This window comes from Dermochelys coriacea, chromosome 5 (assembly GCF_009764565.3).
Source record: "Dermochelys coriacea isolate rDerCor1 chromosome 5, rDerCor1.pri.v4, whole genome shotgun sequence".
Taxonomy (NCBI): Eukaryota; Metazoa; Chordata; order Testudines; family Dermochelyidae; genus Dermochelys; species Dermochelys coriacea.
The window spans coordinates 74,127,220-74,147,447 of record NC_050072.1 but is presented as its reverse complement, the minus strand read 5'-3'; the positions used below and the strand labels follow the sequence as shown (position 1 = coordinate 74,147,447).

Sequence of the window (20,228 nt, the reverse complement as noted above, 5' to 3'; positions counted from 1 at the left end):
AGGCTTGTGCACTATATGCATTGGATCACCCTTGTCCACATGTTTGTTTGACCCGCTCAGAGAATTATGGTGGTTTAGTGAGTCATGATTTCCCTTTACAAAAGCTGTGTTGAATCTTCCCCAGCAAATCCTGTTCATCTGTGTCTAATACTGCTGTTCTTTACTATAGTTTCAACCAGTTTGCTTGCTACTGAAGTTAGGGTTACCGGCCTTTAATTGCCAGGATTGCCTCAGGACCCTTTTTAAAAGAAAAATTGGTGTCACGTTAACTAGCCTCCAGTCATCTGGAACAGAAGCTAATTTAAATGATAGGTTACATACTATAGGCAGTTGTGCTGTGATTTCATTTTTGAGTTCCTTCAGAGCTCGTGGGCAAATACCATCTGGTCCTGGTGACTTATTACTAATTAATTTATCAGATTGATCTAAAACCTCTTCTTTTTCCACCTCAATCTGGGAAAGTTCCACAGATTTGATCACTTAAAAAGAATGGCTCAGGTGTAGGAATCTCCCTCACACATCCTCTGCAGTGAAGACTGATGCAAAGAATTCATTTAGCTTCTCCACAATAGCCTTGTCTTCCTTTTAATGCTCTTTTAGCACCTCAGTCATCCAGTGGTCCCACTAACTGGCAGGTTTCCTGCTTCTGATGTACTTAACTTTTTTTTATTTATCTTTTGCTAGTTGTTCTTCAAATTCTTTTTTTTTTTTTTGGCCTGTTTAGTTATACTTTTATACTTGAATTTCCCAGTATTTGCAACTATCTGGAAGACAGATTTAGACATTGTCCTTTTTCTCCCTTCCTACCATACATTTCATTAATTATATAAATTGTGCAATAGATTAGTGAAGTAGTCTTTGATCTCTGCATTGAAATACCAAGTACAGGTCAAAAGTGAAAATGGGTTTGAAATTCTTAAAGCTAGTGGTCACTAGACATTGCACAGTTGGGCAACTAAAATAGCAAGGTTTTGTAAACCATGTTTGAGGTGTATTAACGGAGTTGTGTTGAAACTTGCATGGAGCCTGTCCACAATATTTTTGATTAAGCTAGTGCTGATACCACTTTTAGGAGCCCTCCATTTACTGGCAGTTTAGTGGTAGGGAGAATCTTTAACTGCACTGTAGAGTCTATGGTGTACTTAATTAAATAATTAAACATCAGTAGTGTTGTGTACCTACTGACTAATGGGGCATGATATTAAAATGTCAGCTGATTTAACATATCAGTTTGTAACATTTTCAGGTATTCTACCAACTTTTGGGTTTATTAGTATTAGTATTTTCAGGTTTAAATTTTCAATTATTTAAAAGCAGAGGTATCCTGAACAACTAGAATAAATAAATTCTGTGCTGCAATAACAATGGTAACTTTTTAGTGATAGTTTAGTAATGTAATTCTTACCATCACACTCAGTGCTGTAAGTGCTTGTAGAGCTCTTTTACAAGGAGAAGACCATAAGATCTTCTGACCCTTTAATCAAGTCTACTTGAAGTTTGTGATACATCATATTACTTTTTCCATGTTGCTTGTTCAACATCTCAAATAGTCATTTAAAAAGGTTTTTGAATTGTACTTGAAAAATATATTCTCTGTCCATACCTGAGGACCAGAGTTCTGAGTCTTTTGGTAATCAGTATGGACCTTTTCTCTAACTTCGGACTGAGGCTTGATTTTTAAAAAGAGAGCAGGGGACTCCAAATCAGTATATCTGTTGGACCCCTTGATTTGTACGAGCCTCCTGACTTCATCAATTTCAGTTTGGAGGCAAATGTGTCAAATATATGTTTGACACTTGACTATAAATTGAAATGTATGCGGTACCTGAAGTGGCAGGTGGAACAACCATCACACACTATTTCATATTATTGCCAATTTGATGTTTGTGCCAAAATGGGATGCTATAAATGAAGTCTATAGATCAGCTTAAGAATTGGCAAAGTTGTCTGTATTTGTTTTAGTGTGTGAATCCTTTGTTTTTCTGTGAATTCCAGCACTTAATCTGTAAATCTATACTTGACTTCTTCCTGGAAGTTTTAAGGCCACTGTGTACTGCTAGCCTAATGCACCCACTCTGCTTGAGGAAATTATAGCTCCAGATTGTTCAGTTAGACCCCTTTTTGTGCTTATTTAACTGGTGTTTACACATTTCCACTACATTTCAACTATGCACTCTCTCCTTCCATATGTACAGCTTTTGGTGTGTTCAGGTCTAATTTACAGCAGTTTCCTAGTATTTGACTTGGTATGGTTTTTATGTGCTCATGTTCATTTAGCTATGCAGCATAATGTAAAAAAGGATCTTTCAGCATTTGCCTTGTGGACTAGCACACAATTATCTACTGCAATATTTGTCCAGTCTGGAAAATATTGTGTGCATGCCTGCCAAAACTGGATGATCTTTTAATTTAGTTGAATTTAATTTCTGAATTTCCATTTTGTTGACTCTAAATGTTGGTTTTGCTGTGATACTGTTCACCAAGACTAGAGTGGTGGCACAGATATAATCATCTGAAGGTACCACTGTAGGAAGCCTTGAAGGATTAATCTTGTGCTGCTCAAAGAACTTTGCAGCTCTCAAATTAAAATGACCATTTGGCTCCATGGAAGAGTTTTCGGTGGACAGCCTGCTGTTTATCTCTATATTTGGATGTGTCTTTGTTAAATTGACACTACCATAGAATCATCATTGTTCCCAAATTAGCTTTCACTTGATTTTCCTCAGACATCTTATGTATTTGTACTAATGTGGATGTATGGTATTCTGTGCTTGATATTTCATGACAAGAACAAAGATACAGTACTGTCACATTCAGCACTCTTTGAGAAAATGTACGTTTTAGCAATGTGACCTATCTCAGATATTACACGGAAAAAGTCTTGTCTGAGCACAGCTCAAAAATATGAGTGTGACACTGCTACACTCTTAGCAAAACTCCTGTGGCTTTAGAAAGAAAATATATATGCGCGTGTTCACGGGCTGGCTTTTGTACTTGAGGTAAGAGTACTCATTACATTATTATCTCATTTCTACCTCCTTATTCCCAGGAACACTTCTGAATAATGGTTTTGTTTGATTTGTGTTCCTTCCATTCCTCTTACCCTAATGTCCATTAGCTGTCCTTAACAATTCTCAGTCCATGTGCTTGTGACAAGCCTCTAAGGCAGCGGTGTCCAATACGTTAGCCACTAGCCACATGTGGCTAATGAGCTATTGAATTGTGGCTAATGCATGTGGCTTTTTTATAATGTGGCTAATACGAAAAACTCAAAACCACAAGTGCAGCTAGCATCGAATTTCTATTGGACACCGCTGCTCTAAGGGTATGTCTAAACTGCAATTAAAAACCCATGGCTGGCCCATGCCTTCTGGCTCAGGCTAAGGGGCTGTTTAATTGCTGCGAAGACATGTTTGGGCTCATGCTAGAGCCTGGGCTCTAGGATGCTGGGAAGTTGGAGGGTCCCAGAGCTTGGGCTGCAGCCTGAGACCAAAAGTCTACACTGCAATTAAACAGCTCCTTAACCTGAGCCCTGCAAGCCCGAGTCAGTTGGCACAGGCCCAGGTCAACCTGAGTTGCAGGTGTCATTGCAGCAGAGACATTTCCTCAGAGGCTTGGCTTGCCACTAGCAAGCTAGTATGCTTGATTAACTTTTCTTTCCAATGCAAATACTTAAATATATGGCACTTCATTAATCATACCAAAGGAAATGTGATTCATGTAATGAAGAGCCTCATTCAAGAGTATAGAAATAAGTAAATTTAAAAACACTGTTGCAGGTAAAGTTCCTTATGTAGAAGCTATACTGTACTTAATGTGTCACGCTCCTCAGATCAGAAAGTTGAGGTTTGATTTTTATTTTTAATTTTTTGTATTAAATTTTGTTAAACTCCAGTGTGAAATTTATGGTGGGAAGTGAAAGTCGTATCTTTTTCTTTTAGGTTGACAATTGCATTTTTCGCACTCTCTGGTCTGGATATGTTGGATTCCTTAGATGTGGTGAACAAAGATGATATAATAGAATGGATTTATTCCCTGCAGGTCCTCCCCACAGAAGACAGTGAGTGAGTTTTTAGTTTTGTTTTTTTTTGTTTTTTGTTTTTTTTATTGTTGACATTAACACCTTTATGTTGCTTCTAGCCCTTGGGAAGAGTGCACAGTTCTTTCACAGAAAACCAATGTGACTTTTCAGAGGTGCTGAGTACCTGCAACTCCCATTAACTTCAAATAAAAGTTGAGTGTGCTTTTTTTAAAGCCTCTTTCATCTGACTTTTCAGAAGAATCCAATAGTTTTTAACTTTTTTCACCTATTTCTGTTGAAGCCATGAAATGATTTTGAAGATATGAATAAGTAAAATTTTAGTAAACTCTCTAACAGTGGGGCAGAAAAATTCATTCTGTGTGGCTTGTAAGGTTTCCTAATCAATAAAGTGTGCTGGCTTATCGTGTGCTCTTTTCATACTTGAACTAACTGCAGGTGTCTCCTTAAAAGAGTTTGCACGTTACTTCTATGAGAGAGATGTGTACATCACATGCAGGGGTGGTGCTCATCAGTGATTGTACTGATTTAGCTGCCAACATGGTTATAATTAGTGTAAGCAACACCGAAGCAGCTACAGGTAAGGAAGCAGTGGATCAATAATGGGAAATGAAAGATAGCAGCTGTTGAACATGGGGAGTGGAGGGTGGGGTACAAAATGGGACAAGCATATTACCTCCCACTTTAAAAAAAAAAAAAAAGTCTAGTCCTTGGAGAAAGGAGAGCTAAATTACCTGTTTTAATATTTTTAGAATGAACGGTACTGTTGCTGTATCCCAGGGAATAGCAGGCAACCCAATTACATTTCATGACTGTGAGGATTGTTAACATGTCAGTTGCTTTACAATATTTAGCCATTTTGTATATGTACAAAGTGAGCATGAAATGAACTGTAGTGTTACACTCACCTTATGCTTACTTTGCACATGTGTAAATAACTACAAAGTGCCAGGATTATTCTTGGGCTCTATTATTGCCCATAACACGTTGACCTACTGGTCATTACAGCTTTGTAACCGAGGGAGATTTGAATTCTTTATGTGTTAAGATCTTCAGGATCAACTTCCATATATGTATGAAAAGTGAATATATTTAGAGACTCAATTGGAAGTTCCCAAAGGCACAACTATGGACACATGCCTGTGAGGCAATGTGGTTTAGTGACAAGAAAGTGGGAGACAGCAGACTTAGGTTCCTTTGCAGGCTCTAATACTTGCTCACATTGTAGTCTTGTGCAAGCCATTTAATGTTGCTGATCAGTGTTTCCATCCATAAAAAAGAGGGATGATATCTCCCTTTTTTGTTAAGCTCTTTGGGATGCATGGATAGAAAGCGTATGAGTTGCAAGTATTCCTCTGCCAGTCTACCTTCTAAACTATTTGATAAATCTTTCCATGGTTTTATTTATCAATCCAGACTATCAGTAGTGTCAACTGTTTCTTCTGTTCTTTTTAGAATAGAATACATCCTGCAAATAGAATAAAATGTTTATCTCTAATGGATTGTCTAGTCTTTTCATATTGCCAAATTTAACTCTCTTCTCTAAAAACAATTTTAACAAAAGTACTGAAGGTTTTTTGATTTGTGGTTTTTTTTACAAATTGACATTCTTAACAAAGACAAAATAGCTGATTCCCAGTTTTCCACTGGTATAAAGCATTTGTTCCTCACTCTGGCAGTTCATGAACCGTCTGACCTATGGTTGTCATTTGGTCTAGCAGATGTTTTTGGCCCTGTTTCAGGACTGTCTAATAGATTGAGGATTTTGGGCAGAGTAGTTTTTAGACCCTTATCTAGTGTATCCTCAACAGTTTATTTTATTTTTAAAATGATAAAAATGCTCCTATCACTTGTCACTAAGCACACATGCATCCTTTCGATAAGCATACACGATACTGACAGTCTGTCGATCCCTTAAATTAGATCTAAAAACTCATAGGTGAAAAGTCAGCCCCCTCATAACAGTTGAGAATAGATAGACCTGTAGTGTGCTCTCCAGCTCTGCAGATTCTGGCCTTTTTTAGTCAAAGGAGAATGCCAGAGTCAGGGGCCTTCTAAGAATGGCCAGACACCAACTCCAGTTGTTCAGTTTTAAGGATTGCTAACTAGGCTGCCTTTGATGCAGTAGCACAATATATAAAGCTTTTTAAACTTGGAGCCCATAATGGTCTATGGGAATGAGCAGTTAGCAGAAAAACACATCTGCGGCAATGCATTTCTATGCTGATGAGTCACAAATCTGTCTCTTCACCAGTAACATTTCTATCCAGTCCCTCATCTTGATGTCTTGTCGTCTTAACACTGACAAAATAGATTTCCTTATCTTCCCTCTGATTGTCAAGAATACTACTATCTTAACTTGTCACACGATCCCAAATATCAGAATTGTTTGACTCCTCCTTTTCCTTTGCCCCACGTATCAAAATCCTGCCCCTCAACACATCCAGCATCTGTCCTTTCCATTCAAACAATGAAATCTCCCATTCAGGCTCTTGTTCTTCACCTTGGCTACTGCGGTTCATTCTCTCTGGCATCTCAGATACACACATTTGTACAAAATACAGCTGCTAAGCTCCACTTCCTTGTCTGTTAACTTGATCCTGTAACTTCCCTCTTTGAATTTCTCCACTGACTTCTCATCTGCTAGCACATCAAATTTAAGCTTCCTGTTGCCACCTTCAAAGCTTTACAGAACTCTTCCCCTCCCTAGCTAAGCTTCCTATCTGTTCCGTACACACTGCTCCTATTTTCAGCCTTAAGAAAAGGAGTACTTGTGGCACCTTAGAGACTAACAAATTTATTAGAGCATAAGCTTTCGTGAGCTACAGCTCACTTCATCGGATGAAGTGAGCTGTAGCTCACGAAAGCTTATGCTCTAATAAATTTGTTAGTCTCTAAGGTGCCACAAGTACTCCTTTTCTTTTTGCGAATACAGACTAACACGGCTGCTACTCTGAAACCTATTTTCAGCCTTGACCACCATTTGTGAACCTCTAGCACAGTCACCTCTATACCCTCTTCCTTGAGGCCTCCCACTGCATGGTACAACCTCTTGAGCTTTTCTGTGTGGGGGGCCCCCCGTTGTAAATCTCACTTCAGTTCACTGAGAGCAGGAGTCTTTAACTGTGTATAGATCACCTATTTTTGTCTTTTCCTATATCTGCTTTCATTTGTCCTTTGATTGTGAGTTGCTTGGAGCTGGGACTGTTGTTGAGCATTTGAAAAGTGTTTGGCATATAAAAGGCATGGCTATAAATTAAATTGCTCTTTTGGGAAACAAATTGTAAAAAGTCACACTTACCTATAAAGCTGCTTTTCTGGATAATGAAGTAGGTGGATTAAAATTGTGAATAATAGTAACAGTTTGGATATTGGTATCCGTGAGTGTCCAAAAAGGAAAAACTGGAGCAGTTTAAAAATACCAGATAAATTGGCAGTTCTTCAAATTTTGAAATGACTCGTACTTTTCAGTACATTTCAGCTAGTCAAATTGGTTTATGAAATACAGAATAAATGGGTAGCTGAATAATGAGGATAGAATTCTAATTATTTTATCTTCATTGATCTGTTCACTAGAATTCTGTGATGGAATTAATGTCCCTGCTGCTTAATAAATATAATTCCTGGTCCTTAGTCCCAGATGCATACAGTGTAGCTCAGCTACCATCTCTTCCTTTAGTGGGGTTCTGACCACTGTTTTGATGGCCCATCCTTTTCCCTGTTGGCCCAGTCTTATAACTCGGAGGTAATGTCACCCCTATGAACTGATATTTTTCTTTATGAATTTTAAACTGCCTTTTTAATGAAGTAGCTACTTTTTGTTTAAAACACAGAGCAGAGTTGTTCTCAAAACAATCAAATACACCTGTCTAATTGGAGTGAAAACCTATCAAGCTGCTGCACCAAAATGCATCATATAAAAGAACATCTTGGACAATTGCTTAGTTTCGTAGAAATAATGTCCCATTGCGAGGACTTTGTCACTGAATAAATTGATGCCTCCCACTTTTTATGGAAAAGACAATTTTTTAAAACATTTTTGCGTATTAAATGAACATTACTATGTTTTCTGGAATGGTAACATTACTGCAAGGTTGACTTAAGTCTTAGTCTTGACCTTGATGTTTGTCTCTTCACTACTTTCAATTTCAGCTCTGTTATTTCCTGCTTACGTACCATTTTCATCTTCCTCAATGAGAGCCTTTGAACAGGGTTCAAAAAAGAAATAGATAAGTTCATGGAGGATAGGATCATCAATGGCTATTAGCCAAGATCAGGAGGAATGGTTTCCCTGGCCTCTTTGTCAGAAGCTGGGAATGGGTGATGGGATGGATCGCTTGATTACTTGTTCTGTAAACTCCCTCTGAAGCGTCTGGGTTTGGCCACTGTTGAATGACAGGATACTGGGCTAGATGGCTCTTCGGTCTGATCCGGTGTGGCCGTTCTTATGGTGCACTCTGTTTTGTATTAAAGGGGTTTGGGTTCTATTTATGAAGGATCTGTGAAAATAGATCATGGTATTATATTTTAATTTGGACTATGGCTCTTCACTTTGGTTGTGTTTTGGTTGCTTCCATGCACCAGTTTCTAAAAATGTGCCACTAGAATTTTCTTATTGAAAAAATAGGTAGAACTCCTGAGCCCACTTAAGCCTATCTGTACCAAGCTGCCATTTCAGCAATACTTTGTAATTATTCAGCTTTCTTGTGAACATAATTATTTAATAATTAGTTTTTATAAAAGTGAAATGAAATGGTCTTGGGTTACAAACTGCTGCTAAACTGGCAGCTTGGCTGCTGATGGAATGGAAGAAGCATTTTGAATGATCCACAACAGTTTTTAAAAAAAAAAAAAAAAAAAATCAAAACAGTGTTTAATACCCTATATACTGTAGCTTTTACTTGGAACTGTTTGTCATAGTGGAAGTACAAATCTCAATACTCCAATATTTTAAAGTGTATTTTAATGGTGTAGTTGGCTATATTGCAGTAGCAATAAGCCACACTGTGGTGGTCATCACAGACTAATGGTGCACTTCTTGTGTGGTTCATGGCATTCACTCTGCCTTCTGCCTTGTTGTTAAAGAAAAGGTCCTGTGTCTGTTTGGAGAGCCTCAACACCCAGGGCTACCACCCTTGAAAGTTATGTAACATTTCAGTTCCTTAATAGAAATTAGTATAAAAGCAAATGTATAGTTAACAGTAGCCTTATGGAAACACACATTAACAGAAGTTGAAGCTCATAATGGTCCAATTTCACTTTCAGATGTGGTAGCTTTTTTCTAAGAAATGGAGTATGTGTATCCTATTGTAGGTTCACGTGTGTCCTGCCTCCCTTTCCATCCCCCACCCCCAACTCGGAATCTTTTTTGCATAGCAGTGTTGAGTGGGGCTGCAGCTGTGTCCTGTGTCTCCTTGGGCTCCACTGTGAGAGTGGAGTGGCCTTGGCCTTCCTCGGTTCCCCTCTTACTGCCCAGGGCAGTTAGACAGAACCTGGACTGTGTCCGACCTGCTTCTGAATTGCCTTGAATAAAGTCTCCATTTTATTAATTTCTTCCTTGATTTCGTTGAATGTTTCTAAAAGACGAAGAAAGCAATTAGGATGGATGCAGGGAGACCCATGCACATCCCTCTGTGTAGTGGGGTAAGGTGCTTTGCACCTGTTGCTAGCTACGGTGGACTTATAGCCCCCTGATTTTAAACCCACCCTTCCTGTGGTGGGTTAATATCCATCATAGATGAACGCCACAGATCCAATGGTAAGAACATTTGGTCTCTTCAAAACTCTGCTGGATTTGAAAGTGACCTAGACCAGGTATACACTAGAAACTTTTTGCTGGTATAATAATGTTTAGGGGTGTAATTATTTTGTTCGGGGAACTGGTGTAAGCTATACTAGCAAAAGCTATACTATGCTAAGCAGGTTTGCCAGTATAGCTATTCCAACAAACATTTTCTGGTATAGACTAAACTATAGAGATGACTTTCCTTCCCCATTGAAGGTGTGTTTTGGGAGGTAGGGTTTTTTTTTTTTTTTTTTGAGGGGGGGAATAAAGATCCTACAATGTGAAGTAAAAGCTCAGTTTCTGAGCCTGTATGCTGTCATACTTTTAATTTAGGGCTTGGCTACACTTACATTTTATAGTGTTCTAGGTTGCTGGCTCAAGAGTGTGAAAAATCACACCCCTTCTTCCCCCCCCCCCAGCACACAAGTCTGAATGCCTTAAATCACTAGTGTGGACTGCGCTTGGAGCTAATACCCTTATGGAGGTGGATTACCAGGAGCGCTAGGAGAACTCTCTCTTCCAGCACTCGCGCGCGACCACACTTGTACTTCAAAGTGTTGCAGCGGGAGTGTTCCCACAACAGTGCTTTGAAGTTTCCAGTGTAGCCATGCCCTAAGTTTTTTGTTACAACAATCATTTCTCATCCATCCACATTGTTAGTTCCAGCACTGAAGAAACAGAAAAATAAATATAATTGAATATGTTTGAAGTCATACTTGCAACTAAGGATTCTGCTTTTATGTTAACAATTCAGTTGCCTAACCTGTAGTCACTTTACTCACATCCAAGCCACAACAGAGGGTTAGATCTAGCCCACTTGAAGTTTATATCTGGATACATGATTGACTAAAACAAATGATTGTTCTTAAGAAGCTTAAACAGATTCTATCCCTTAGGCTTGCAAAGATTAGTTCACAACTAGAAGACTGTGTAGTGCTGTCTCAGGCCTCATTTAGATCTAAAACTTAGTTCAACTTAGCTACATAGCTCGGAGGTGTGAAAAATTTGCATGCCCTCAGTGATCCAGTTAGGTCAACCTAGCTATCGCTTGTCAGAGAAGCAGATTACCGACATAAATGGAAAAAACTCCTTATGTCACTGTAAGAAGTGTCCGCTCTGGAGTGGTAGAGTTACGTAGTTGATGTAACTTAGACATGCCCTGAGTCTCAAACAGCTCAGTGAGAAATACTCTATTCGTTTCAGTGGGGTGTATTAACTGTCAGATTTCCAAGTTGAGTTTGTTTTTTTCAGGTAAGTTAGGCACTCAGTGTTTTTAATTAGCATGTGCAGTTACCACAGTTATACATACAAACAAAACAGGTAATTGCATACACAAATGGCAACAAAAGGCAGAAAAAGTGGTGGTAAAGGTGCCCTGTATCACTTTTTCACTGTATGATTCTTAGTGAGAGAGGCTCCAAATACAACAGCCTAGGGAACGTCCAGCCAGAAGGAAAGCTCTACCAGTACTCTGTCTGTATGTAAAAAAATGTATAAATATTTTGGTCTGACTTCCTGCCAGACTTGCCCAGATAAAAGTTAGTTGTTTTCACTTCCTTTTTCACTTCCTCTGTCAGCTTAAAACCTTCTATTTTTAAACTCTAGAACTGCTACCTGGAATATGACTGTCTAATTGCAATATAGCTATGCACCTCTTGGAAGTATTCACATATTGGCATGAAATACAAATAGCCCTTTTACTTAGGATGGCAAGATGTCTCCCTTTTGGAGTTCCTTAGTCTTGTGTGAGGACCAATAGAGTGCTGTGCTCCCTTCCCAGGGAGTGAGGGCATTACCTCTATGCTTCCAGCCAGGAAATACCAAAACTCTAGCCTAATATAGGTCTAGTTGACCAGAAGACTCACTAAAATAAACATCCAAAAATAAGTCAGTCTAGTAGCAACTTTCTTTTTAATTGAAAATTAGATACTGGGTTCAGGATTCTATTTCTGATGTCAAACACCAAAATAGTGCAAGAAAGGAATCTGTGAAATGCATTCCCTGACAGTTAAAAGTACTAAAAGGAAGATGGAAATTGGAGTCTCTAAAAATGAATTTATTTTTAAAACCACATTTTCTTTGTTGTACTTGTCACAGTTCCCAGGGTAACTGCATCACTGACCCCTCCTGGTGTCTTTAAGAGCAGCTTCATTCAGGTCTCAGACATCAAGCTGTCTCAGGGTGGAATCTCTCAATCTTCCCACTCTGACTGAGACCTAGGCTATGATCCCAAGTGCTAACTGATTAACTCGGGGCTGCTGAGGTAATTATAGAAGTGTAGGACTGGAAGGGACTTTGAGATATCATCTTGTAATGTTCATTACTTGCTCCTCTGGAAGCAAAGATCAGTAGTGTCTATTGACCAGACAGCCACCTTAAAGTATTTATTTATTTAGAATCTCAGAGGGGAAAGGTCTTAAAACGATAAACTATAGGCATGTCTAGCTAGCTTCTTCAAGGTTTATCCCCTGGAGTGTTGGGAAGGGTACAACTGCTTCTTCCATCTTTATCTGTTTTTTTCCGGGAACAAAACATTCACAACAATACACCCTTCTCTCCAAAAAGTCCCTTTAACTCTTAAGAGTGGCAGCCGTGTTAGCCTGTATCAACAAAAACAACGAGGAGTCCTTGTGGCACCTTGGAGACTAGCAAATTTATTTGAGCATAAGCTTTCATGGGCTAAGACACATCTGATGAAGTGGATGGAATGAAAAATACAGTAAGCAGTATAAATATTACAGCACATGAAAAGATGGAGTTGCGTTACCAAGTGAGGGGTTAGTGCTAACAAGGCCAATTCAATTAAGGTGGAAGTGGCCTATTCTCAACAGTTGACAAGAAGGGGTGAATATCAAGAGGAAAACTTGTACCTTCAAGTCGGCAGGACTGCTGTGGGTACCCACATGGCCCCGCAGTATGCCAACATTTTTATGGCTGACTTAGAACAATGCTTCCTCAGCTCTTGTTTCCTAGTGCTCTTACTCTACTTGCACTACATTGATGACGACTTCATCATATGGACCAAAGGGAATGAGACCCTTGAGGAATTCCTCCAGGATTTCAACAACTTCCATCCCACCATCAACCTCAGCCTGGACCAGTCCACACAAGAGATCCACTTCCTGGACGCTACCGTGCTAATAAGTGATGGTCACATAAACACCACCCTATACGGAAAACCTACTGATTGCTATACTTATCTACATGCCTCCAGCTTTCATCCAGACCACGTTACACAATCCATTGTCTACAGCCAGGCTCTAAGATACAACCGCATTTGCTCCAACCCCTCAGACAGAGACAAACATCTACAGGATCTCTATCAAGCATTCTTAAAACTACAGTACCCACCTGGTGAAGTGAAGAAACAGATTGACAGATCCAGAAGTCACCTACTACAGGACAGGCCCAACAAAGAAAGTAACAGAATGCCACTGGCTGTCACCTACAGCCCCCAACGAAAACCTCTCCAGCGCATCAAGGATCTACAACCTATCCTGAAGGACAGTCCCTCACTCTCACAGACCTTGTGAGATAGGCCAGTCCTTGCTTACAGACAGTCCCCCAACCTGAAGCAAATACTCACTGATGGGTTGGGTCACAGAAACCCCCTTTGGGACTGCTACCTGATGTGCCTAGACTACCTCTGAGCCTGTTTTCCCTGCCAGCGTGGGATTTCAGTGTCCTGCCTGGTTTGAGCCAGACACGCTTGCCTGCTGCAAACACAGATCCAGGTCTGAACCACATCCCCCCACAAGCTGCAGGCTTAACTGAAAGCAGCTTAAGATATGCTTCTGTCTGCAGCACTCGGATACCCAACTCCCATTGGGGTCCAAACCCCAATAAATCTGTTTTTACCCTGTATAAAGCTTATACAGGGTAAAATGGTGTTAATTCATACTCTGGGTTAATAAGTAAAAAGTGATTTTTATTAAACACACAAAGTAGGATTTAAGTGGTTCCAAGTAATAACAGAACAAAGTGAATTACCAAGCAAAATAAAATAAAACATTCAAGTCTAAGCCTAATACAGTACGAAAACTGAAGGTGCATAGGGGCACCAGTTTAATAATACTGCGTAGGGCCCCATAAATCCTAAGGACGACCCTGCAAGAGGCATTAGACACCCTTCTCATCCCTTGAAGACCTGGACTTCGCAGATGATCTCCCTCTCCTATCACATACCCAACACCATATACAGGAAAAAACAACTCGACTCAACTGTGACAAAGTTCCTCTTCTGCCTTGGTGGATCCTGCGCTTATTAGTGGATTTGCTCGCCTCAGAGATTCACAGCAGCCCTCAGTTTGGCCACTTTTTTGCTGGTGGCTCAAATCTGCCATTCGCTCAGTTAACTTCATCACTGGCCAGCATGGGGGAAAAGGAGAACAATCCCCACAGTCTCCTCTGGCCTGTCCCCCAACCCACTAGGTAGGCCAGCAACCTTCCCCTCTGGTGGGACCCACAGTTCAGGTAACTCCTCTTATATCAAATAGGGAATTGAGGAGGATGGGGGGGGCGGGCCCACTCTCTACTCCGGGTTCCAGCCCAAGGCCCTGTGGATTGCAGCTGTCTGCAGTGTTTCCTGTAACAACTGCGTGACTGCTACAACTCCCTGGGCTACTTCCCCATGGCCTCCCCAAGCACCTTCTTTATCCTCACAGCAGGATCTTCCTCCTGAAGCCTGATAACATTTGTATTCCTCAGTCCTCCAGCAGCACTCACTCCCTACTCCTTGCACACCCTCCACTAACTGATCGGAGGTCTTTTTTTTTTTTTTTTTTTTTTTTTAAATCAAGTGTCCTCATTAGTCTGCCTGCCATAATTGAGTCCAGTATGTTCATAATTGGCTCCAAGTGTCTTAATTAGCTTGCCTGTCTTAATTGATTTTAGCAGGTTCCCAATTGCTCTAGCACAGCTCCTGCTCTGGTCACTTAGGGAACAGAAAACTGCTTATCCAGTGGCCAGTATATCTACCTTCTACTACTCTGCTGTACCCAACTGGCCTAGGTCTATCACACAATGCATTCAGCCAGCAAATTGGACTGAAAAATCAACCATAATAAGACATATATCATGACCTTTACTATTGCCTCACCATCACCAGTATGGATAGAGGATTATGTTCTCCCCAATGTAGAAACATTCACATAATTGGGCAACACCATCAGCCAGTATGGTGGAACAAGCCAGGACATCCGGAACAAAGTCAGTAAAGCCAGGAACACCATCAGGAGCTTAAATACAGTCTGGAAATCATCAACATACAAAACCAAACTCAAGATATATCAGAGCTGTGTAATTTCAACATTACTTTATAGTACAGAATGCTGGGGAATGAGCAAGTATGACATGTCCAAACTATCTTCATTCCATACAACCTTTCTCAGAAAAATCCATATCTTTTGGCCAGAACAATCACAAGCCAAGATCTATTGACACAGTTCAGCCAAGAGGAGCTGAGCACCATCATTTCCAGGAGGTGCTGGAGATGGATTGGTCCATCTGCTTCAGATGGAAACTGATTCCATCACCAGAGTACCAACAAGATGGACACATGAAGGCAAGCAAAAACGAGGCCACCTGAAAACAACATGGCGAAGAGCTGTGGAAGCCAAGCTGAAAAACCTGAGGCACAGCTGGGGAGCCATTGAAAGTCTTGCCAGAAACAGACAGGAGTGGAGGAGCTTCGTCGTTCCCATTATGCCTCTGGCATTTAGGCAGCATGATGATGATGAAGAATTTCTGTAGCCATATGACCTTATGTCATTAACCATGTCCTAATTCTCCTCTTCCCTCATTGTTTCACACTTGTTGCATCTGGTCTAAAATTGAATTGTAAAACTCGTTGGGCAGGGGACTCTTGTGCCTATATGGGGTCCAGCGCAATGGGGCCTTCACTGCACCGCTGAGTAACAAAACTCCCTAGATCGAGTTTGAGAAACTTGCATCAGTGTAGTTACTGGTGTAAGTTTCTACTGTAGACATGATACACAGGTATAAAGTGGGGCATCGACTGGTAAATCACACCAGTGTAAGATGCCTCTGTATCTGTGCACAGTTCATCTGTATTAGGAGCTTGCCGTGTAACTACATTGTCTAGTTAGGTTCTCTAATGTAGACAGAGGCTAGGACTTTTAGATCAGAGCAAAGGTTGTAACAGCAAAATTAAGGGAGCTTAAGAGCATCTAGTTGAGGGGAATTGGAATACTAACTAGCCTTTTATCTCTAGAGGCCCTTGAGTCAAGCCAGCTATGCTAATACAGCTCAGAGAGGCATATTTGAGCTGTGTAGAGCAGTGCTACTCAAAGTGGTGGTCCGCAGACCGGAGCAATCCGCTGCCGGTCCGCAGCGAGTTTCCAGGAAAAAGAAAAAAGAGAAATAATAGTATAATTTAAAAATCACACTGGAATTCCACCAAGAATAATTATCAGTCGATAAAGTTGACAATATTAAATATTTCAGAAGCACATATTATAATATTGATGATTATGCCATAGCGCTACAGCATGTTTTTGTATGAGATGCATGAGCACGTGCTTACCCCACTCCTTCGCATATAAAGACCCCACCCCATTGGCAGTTACTATCGAAGTTGAATAAAGAGCGTGATATGGATGTCTGCACATTTGTCATCTGGGACCCCGTCCGAACCCACTGATCTGAGAATGTAAGTACTAATATTATAAATTTTAATAATTATTTTCTATCCTATCCCGCCGTATCCCTTACGAGGTAGATAGAGACGATTGAGCACCACACATCTATAGCCAAATAAACAGTCCTCGCTTCCTCCATATCCATGTATTGTTTCATACACTCTCTCATTGTTCTTACTTATAGCCTTCCCCTCTTCTAGAATCAAACCTACATGTTTCTGCCAGGAAGTTCTCGAAATTCCTTGCTTTCTCACTCCATATCTTTCAGACAGGTGAATCTGATTTTGACATTCATTTGTTCTTTCCATATGTTCAAACCATCTTAACTTTCCAATTATTATCCTGTTTGCAATTTAATTTAAAATGTATATTATCATCTTATCCTAGTATTGCTTACCATATTAATCAATGTTCTCCAGCACATATTTCTCAGTAAAAGCATTCCCACTGCATTTATTCGGCTTTCATCCTAATATCGTAAATTAAGTGTATATACCCAGGGTAATGGAATTTATATTCATTATTTTTATGCCTAATTTACAGATGGCAAAGCGAGGCCCAATCGACACATTTACCAAGCAAGCATCCGGTTGCTGAACGCGCAAGTAATTCTGAATCAGATGACAATGTGAATGAAACCAAAGTATTGTCAACAAAAAGAATTCATACTAGCTTTACTCGGAAATATGACTCCTCATACATTCAGTTTGATTTTGTAGCCACGAATGATGGTGGAGTGCCAAAACCACAGTGCATTATTTGTGGCGATGTGTTGGCTAACGATGCAAAGAAACCATCAAAGCTCAAGAGGTATTTAAATACAAAACATAATGAATTAATTCAAAGCCAAAAGAGTTCTTGATTTAAAAGGCTGTCAGAAACAGATCTTTGAAGGGTCACACACAAATACTTGTGCTTTGCATTGCTAAGGCTAAAGCCATACACAATCAGTGAAATGCTAGTGATAGGCTGTATTAAAGATGTCGGCATGGAAATGGTGGGCGAGCCGGTGGCAAAGAAAGTGGCTCAGGTGCCATTTTCAAATGACACTATAGCTCAACAAATTCACAATCTGTCTCACTATATGGAAGATCAGCTCATAGGACAGATTAAATTAGCAACGTACTTTTCTTTGCAACTTGATGAAAGTACTGATGTTGCTAAAATGGCAATTCTGATGGTGTATGTGTGCTTTGAACATGAGGGTGATTTGAAGGAAAAGTTTGTCTTCTGCTTTACTACCAACAAAAACAACTAGTTCTGAAGTGTTCAAGACTGTGAGCGACTACTTTGTTAACAAATGTGGGTTGGATTTCAAGTTTTGTGTAGGCATATGTTCTGATGGCGCTGCCGCAATGACAGGGCAGCATTCTGGAGTGGTTACCCAGATTAAGGCACTTGCACCCGAATGCAAGTCGATGCACTGCTTCCTTCACTGAGAGAGTCTTGCAACAACAAAAATGTCAACAGAACTAAACAGTGTGCTCAGCGAGGTCGTAAAAATTGTGAACCATGTAAAGGCAAATGCTTTAAATTCGAGATTATTCGCTACATTATGTGATGATATGGGAGCTGATCATAAACAGCTCCTATTGCATGCCGATGTACGTTGGTTATCGAGAGGAAAAGTCCTGTCAAGAGTATTTTGAGCTCTGAAATGAGCTTGCAGAGTTTCTTCAGGACAAAAAACCAAATTGGTCACAATTGTTCCGAGATGCAGATTGGATAGCCAAGCTGGCTTATTTGGCTGATATCTTTGCCATCTTTAATGATCTCCATACCTCCATGCAGGGAAGGATGGCTTCGTGTCTTACAATGGCAGACAAGATGGATGGACAGAAATGAAAGCTAGAAGCATGGAAGAATCAAGTGTCAAGAGATTGTTATGACGTTTCACAAATTAGCAACAATAATCGCCAATGCAGGCGAAGACCTTAATGTTACATCTCTACAAAACGTCATCAGTGAACACTTGACAAATTGGCAGAACGTTTAGAGTTTTACTTTCCAACGGAAGAAGATCCACGGAAAGGGACTGGGACCGGATCCAAAATCCGGTTATTCCATTGAAAGATGACTTAACTGTCACTATGGAGGATAATTTGTTGGAGCTGGCTACTGATGAAGGATTGAAGATGAGTTTTGAAACTACAACATCACTTGCTTCCTTTTGGATAAAAGTAAAAGAAGAATATCCTGAGCTTACTGAAATTGCTCTGAAAACTCTTCTCCCATTTCCTTAAATATACCTCTGCGAGATTGGCTTCTCAACCATGAGTGTCATTTTAAGACAAAGTACAGGAATAGTATGGATATTCATTCTCCATTGTGCATGGCACTGTCCTCAATTGAACCACGACTGGATAAGCTGACAAAAAAGAAGCAGGCTCACTTTTCACATTAGTAAAGGTTAAGGTTTTAACATGCCTATTATTGTGTTAATAAAATAGCTTATCAATTTGATATTTTAGTATTGACATATTTTCAAAATTGTCTTCAATTTAATGTTACCTATTTCTTTCCATCTTTTTATTTTTTTAACCTTTACTTTATTCATTATAATTTTTGATTTTATTACTTGTATATAATGTTTTTAATAATCTTTGTTAAGAGACTTTGCTGGTTTGATTTTAATTTTTTATTTGTATTGTAATATTGTAGTTACAAAATAAACATTAAAATAAGGCCAACTTTTATTCATTATATTGTTTCCGATATAAATTATTACTACGAATGTTCAAATATTTTCTTGGATCATAAACTAATAGTAGTCATTTTATACTATCCACACAGATGCATAGCCTTTCAGTCAGTCTTCAGTGTATTTAAATGGGAACATCTCCACGAGTACGCTACACTTGGTATGCACACTCTCATTCCAATTAATACAGTGAAGAATTAGTTTTTCTGATCTGATGTGCTACGTGCCTATGTGAGTGCGATAATAATATGGCACAAATATGGTACCGGTGCCTGGCACGGGGAAAAAAATTGCCAGCCGCCACATCAGATAGTTTGAGAAGCGCTGGTGTAGAGGACGTGGGCTGTACTTGACTTGTGATGGTGTATGGCATGCGTTAGTACTGTATGTCCTAAGTACTCGGATACTATGAAGATCAACACAATATAAACCTGTAAATAAGAGTTTCACATTTGAATGATTGCTAAGTGAGCAATTTTCCCTCTTTTATAAAAGCTTCTCATGCTTCTAGATTTTGGAGGAGAGGAATAAGCAATGCTGTTTGTTAAATCTTGTGACCTTTCAGGCTATTTTAGTTTGTTAGATCAGATTTTGTGTAGTTTAACATAATGAGCCTATTTACCATCTTTATGAAATGGCTAAAAAATCAGTGCCTACTCAAAACCATAGTAGTTGACTCTGTGCTTTGCAGCTGATCTTAAACAGTCTTGGTGGATGGAAATCCAGAGGAAAATAACCTGTTTATGCTATGCATTTTTCCAACTAGGCAATCTCCTCTTTTTCAAAACAATGGAGGAAATTTCAACTAGCACAAAATATATTTCAGCCAGGTGAAGCCTCTTTTACGCTTGGCACTAAGATCATTCTGAAAAAATTTTGTTCCCTGAAATAATATGCTGAGATTGCCAATGTACTGAAAAGATAAAAGAAAGCTATAGTAATATTTTTGAATTATGTTGAATTAACATGTCTGGATCCTATCCAAAGAGTTATAATTTTAAATGGCTGTTTCAATAGAGTAAATGAGGTGTTTTTTCCCCTCCT

The 20,228-nt window shown here is 39.6% G+C and overlaps 1 protein-coding gene and 1 long non-coding RNA gene across 2 annotated transcripts in view; both read left to right on the top strand.

The window, feature by feature from the left end:
- PGGT1B (protein geranylgeranyltransferase type I subunit beta) overlaps positions 1-20,228 on the top strand; it is a 57,330-nt gene that overhangs the window by 3,784 nt on the left and 33,318 nt on the right. The window contains exon 2 of the mRNA XM_038401681.2: positions 3,942-4,060. Within this exon, the coding sequence (XP_038257609.2) occupies positions 3,942-4,060 (119 nt within the window). The remainder of the gene's footprint in view (positions 1-3,941; positions 4,061-20,228) is intronic.
- On the top strand, positions 14,292-20,224 carry LOC122460244. The gene is made up of 3 exons (XR_006281431.1): positions 14,292-16,755; positions 17,027-17,293; positions 18,275-20,224. It is a non-coding gene; the product is annotated as an uncharacterized LOC122460244 (long non-coding RNA).